General features: G+C 33.4%; 1 protein-coding gene across 1 annotated transcript in view; it reads left to right on the top strand.

Annotated features, from left to right (window-relative positions):
- The first annotated feature begins 3,369 nt into the window (after positions 1-3,369).
- Positions 3,370-5,250, top strand: part of LOC112504553 (pyridoxal phosphate homeostasis protein-like) — a 7,106-nt gene continuing 5,225 nt past the window's right edge. Inside the window, 3 exon segments of the mRNA XM_025108500.1 lie at positions 3,370-3,672; positions 3,801-3,813; positions 3,816-3,866. Of these exon segments, the coding sequence (XP_024964268.1) occupies positions 3,463-3,672; positions 3,801-3,813; positions 3,816-3,866 (274 nt within the window). The 5' untranslated portion in view covers positions 3,370-3,462.

The raw sequence follows: 5,250 nt of genomic DNA, 5'->3' as shown, positions 1-5,250 counted from the left end.
TGAAGAAAAGACAAAAATAAAAGGAAGTACAAAGTACAAGGTACAAATTGAGAAGACAACAAAAAGGAGATTTCATCTCCATCACAAAAGGTCATCAAAAAGTCTTCTCYACATCATTTCACCAGCTGTTAATAATCCAAAACGAGAGCTTCTTCARCTCAGACCTCTATCCAAGACACGRCTTAATCAATAAGCACTTTTCCAAAAAGCCATAGTGCAGCCGRGCGATGCTGTTGRAATGCTGCAGCATCACAGTGCAGTGAACTGAGTCAAAKAAATGTTATCTACTCCAAGTTGTTGTAAAAACAGATTCATCATCATAATTAACTCCAAACATAATAAATGGAAAATAAAGAAGTAAAAATGACTCAAGGTTGGGATAAACTATGAAAATCTACCTAATAAACATAAGAAATAGGTACTTTAAGAATGTAATAAACCATGCTTATCAGTACCCTTCTAATATTAACAATGATGCCATCGAAATCTTGTCCCTCTTATTTTTTTTTGTCTAATGGTTGTTAAAGTGTTTTTCAGTTTTTCATTTATTCGTGGCTTTCCCCTAAATCTCCCTATATGTAGTATAGATATGTAAATATAAATCTATTAAAACCACATGAATGCTATATTTATTTTGATACTAAAGTGGGACAGGATTGATGGATTGACAATAGATAATGACAAACCCGTTATCCATTATGTTTCAACCCGTTGGATAAGGGTATGAGTAAAGAACATTTTATCTACTTATTCGTTACTTGCTACCTAACATTATAAGCTGCCTGACATTTTAGTGGTATGGTGTGGATAAATGGTTATTCAATACTCAATTATGATATATAGTGGGATGTTCAAATAAGAAGGTTAAATATTGTACGAAGTGGGGAAACATTAGTTTTTTTTTAATGAGTTATTTATTTATTTATGTCACGTAAAGAAAATGACATGTCATTCAATCACCTCATTTAAGTCATATAAGCAAAAAATAAGAGATTAAGAAGTTTAAAATGTAATAGATTATTCATTGCTATAATGAGTAGATTTTTTAAACTATGATGTCTGAATAAAAAATAATTTGAATGTAAATTGTTGTATTAAAAAAAATGAAATTGTAATGCTATAACACGAAAACGAGTAAAGCTCAATTTTGGTCCATAAGGTTTGTTTTTTAATGAATATTATCCCTAAACTTCATAAATATGGATTTGGTCCGTCACGTTTGTCAAAATCGAACATATTTCGTCTTTTATTTAACGGCCATTAACTTTTTCCGTTAAGTCTAGATTAATGATGAATTTCCTCTTTAAATAAATATAAAACATATGTTCTTTTTTGTTTTTTTTTTTTTACTTTTTTAATAGAAAATTAGAAAATGTAAGTATAAGTTTGTATATGCCCACGACACATGTCACACATGGATATTGCTAAAAAAATATGTAAACATATAGGGTTGCACATAAAAATACGTTTTCTTCTATCTGAAAGAAACCTAGAAAAGTCATGTTTGACAATTAAATAATTATTCTTGAAGAATGATTTATGTGTTAAAATATAATCATGATAATTACAGGGTGTTTAAATGTGATTATAAAGATCTATCGAGATAGATCTAAGTGCTTAATTGGATTAAGCAGAGTACATACATTGCCAAGATCTTGAAACGTTTCAAGATGGAGGGTTTCAAGAGAGGAAACTTGCCAATGGTACATGACATACAACTGAACAAGACTCAGTGTTCTAATACTAAAGAGGACATGAATCGTGTGGAGGGTGTTCTCTACGCCTCGACCATTGGTTCAATCATGACGGGTATGCCCTAAGCATGACGAGTAGATTTCAGTCAAACTCATGTGATGCTCACTGGGTACCAGTGAAGCATATCCTAAAGTATCCGAGAAGAACTAAGAATATGTTATTAATGCACGGCAATCAGGAAAGAGATATGTGTATCCAAGGGTATGTAGATGCTAGTTTCCGAACCGGCCGAGATGACCTTAAATTGTAATCAGGATACATGTTTGTGTTAATAGTGGTGCTATGAACTGGAAGAGCTACAAGCACAATGGCATATTCGATTACAGAATTGGTAAACCCTCTCTAAAAACCTATGAGTCGGAGCAAATATAATGCTCATTCTAGTGCAATAGGCTTGAAGTTTTTGTAAAACTTTGATCTAATCTATAATTTTAGCAAAACATTACTTGAATAATAAAACAATTATGTTTCTATTTGTTTTAGCATATTGAATAGGGGTATGTACATTAAACAGTTTCTTGTTCATTAGTAACATGATTAAGTATCTTTAAATATATAAGATGATCATACTATTTAAAGACTGTCCTTGATCAGTTATTACCACAGACTCGTAATAAATAAAGATTATTCTGAAGTCAGTTCATAGTCCAAGTTGGAAATGCATTGGGTGCAACCAGAGTCACATGCACTTTTCCGAGGGATAAGTTTTGGACAAGGCCCATAGTCAGGATCACCTCATAGATTAGCATCATAAGGTGAGTCCTGAAATGATGAACACTCTTACCCTCAGATCTGAGATGTTTATTGGAACCTAATGCATAAGAAGTGTTATACTTTGATATAGTGTAACATTACCCTTAATCGGGTTATCATAAGGGCTATATTGGGTATAACATGAATTGTATACAATTTGTGTACATGCAATATCCCATGTCTAAACACATGTCTAAATCAAATATGTTGGGATCAAGAAACATAATCTTTGAACTATAAAGGATGAGATAGATCTATGCCTTAAGTTCAAAACAAAATATCATAAAGCAAAAGGACAAGGGATGATACTATCATATGATTAAAACCAAAACCAAAACTATCCCATTGTCGATCAAACCAAAACTAGCAAATCCAAATCCAAATCCAAATTGAAGTAGATTCCAATTAAAACCAAAACCAACGAACCTAGATTCAAATCAAAGCAAATCCGAAATCAAACCTAATCCCACTCCCAAAACCAGTGACCATGACCAATAGAAAATGCAACAAACTTAACCTGTGAGCATCTTGATCAAAAGCAACACCATCAACCACCCTTTAATCTGAAAAAAGAGGAACCATGTAAAATATAATATGTTTTTATTACCTTTTTAACAGAAAAATTAGAAAATGGATAGAAAGTTTAAAATAACCATCATTTACCTAGATTTAACGAAAAAAATTAACGACCGTTAGATAGAGAGATGAAATTTGTTGGATTTTGACAAACATGAGGGGCAAAAATGCTAGTTTATGAATCTTAAGGACGATATCGGTCAAAAAATACAAAGATAAAGGATCAAAATTAAACTTTACTAATCTATAAAATAGATTAATATTTACCCCACGTTAACCACGATCGACAATTCTTAGGCCCACATCTGAAAAGAATGAAAGAGGAGAATACGGGGAGATCCGCAACATAGACGCTATCTGACAACGGCAGCTTCCGCCATGGACGGCGTTGCAGCGGCGGCGGCTCTTAGGTCAGTCCTTCACCGCGTAAAGCAAGCAGCCGAAAGATCCTCTCGTGCTTCTGATCGGATCAGAGTCGTCGCCGTAAGTAAAACTAAGCCCGTATCACTCCTCCGCGAAGTATACGATGCCGGTCACCGTTCTTTTGGTGAGAACTACGTCCAGGAAATCATCGAGAAAGCACCTCAGGTTATCATCTTCTTTCGATTTACATTTTATTTAGCGATTACGATTAGGGTTTTGATTATCGGAACAGTAATATGTTTAATAGGAAGTGATTAACAATACTAAAACAAAGAGTCTGAAYAAACTTGCAGCTTCCTGAAGATATTGGTGGCATTTTATTGGGAATTTACAGAGCAATAAAGTGAAACCTCTATTGAGTAAGTGCTCAATGCCTCAGATTAGGGTTGCAACTTAGGGCTGTTTACTAAACTTATCCGGTAAGCGTATACCAGGTCACTTACCTTACGACAAGAACAATCTTATCCGGTAAGAGCAATGTGAAAGACGTTTTTATCCGGTAAGTGAAGGAGATAGACTCTTATTCGATAAACACTTAATAGGAAAATTGTTATATATGATTTCGTTTTGATAGACTAGAATTTTACCCGGTAAGATAAGTGACAGTGTTTACATTGTTACTAGTAAGCTCTAATTTGGTAAGTATTAGATAAACGTTCCAATGAGTGTACCAAATCTTGCAGCATACCCATTTTTGGATCGGATCGGATCATGTTGTTTTAATATTTTGTTATTATATTTAATTTGTACGTGGGGTACCAAATCTTGTCATGGTGGAGACTGTAGATGATGACAAGGTAATACAATTTTTTGTTTATAATTTTGTGTAGAACTCCAACTAAATGTGGCAAGCATGTTAAACTCATTATCTTTTTGCTGCATATTTGTTACACAAGTGACTTGATAAGCGCTTACCTAGATAAATGTTTGGTAAACGACAATTTAGTGTCTACTCGTAAGCAACTTGTGTGGCCATTTACTAGATCTTGGATAATAATCTTTATCTCAAACCAATGGAAGCAAAGTCGTTGGACTTTTCTTACTTCTTTTTTGGCCACTTGTAATACAATAGGGATCTTACCGTTGTTTAACCCACTTGTTTGGTAATTGCTAAATGATTTGGTGTAGAATGATTAAGTGACTCTTATGATATAGTGCAAAATGAAATATAATTGTTTGATAATTGTGTACAATGAAATTAGGGCTTTTAATGGTCAAGGGAGATCCAAGATACAAAATCATTCAGAGAGTTTTAGAACCATTTACCTCTTAACGATTCAGATGTTGCCTTTTAATGGAACTATTAAGAGGTAAACAAACAACCCCAAGTTTTAGTTGGATTTGTGTGTTCCTCTCTAGATTTTAAAATAAAATAAAATATTTGGCCAGAACAATTACTATAATTAAAAGGCCAAATATTGGGACAAATTTTATATGGCAAGATTAAAATTAAAATGATTAACTGAGTTTCTATTTAGGCCCTCTTAGGGGCTGTTTACGTGTAGCTTAATTAAGCTTATTGGTCTATTAGGCTTATTCGCACAACTCATTTGAGTTGTTTATTTACGGCTTTTTCACACCGAACATGACTTGATCGTACAGATAGAAATAGTGTGTTGTCTCCATTCAGACACAAAAATGACACCCTTACCCCTTATTTAAAGCATCGCCTTCTGCCCAAATAAGACACCCTATCGTCAACCTTTTTATGATTTTTTTGTTTTGATGTTCAAATAATTAATA

Source organism: Cynara cardunculus, unplaced genomic scaffold, assembly GCF_001531365.2.
Source record: "Cynara cardunculus var. scolymus isolate 2C unplaced genomic scaffold, CcrdV1 Un_Scaffold_5985, whole genome shotgun sequence".
NCBI classification, from domain to species: domain Eukaryota; kingdom Viridiplantae; phylum Streptophyta; class Magnoliopsida; order Asterales; family Asteraceae; genus Cynara; species Cynara cardunculus.
Note: the sequence above shows the minus strand (reverse complement) of the source record. Positions and strands in the feature narration are given on the sequence as shown.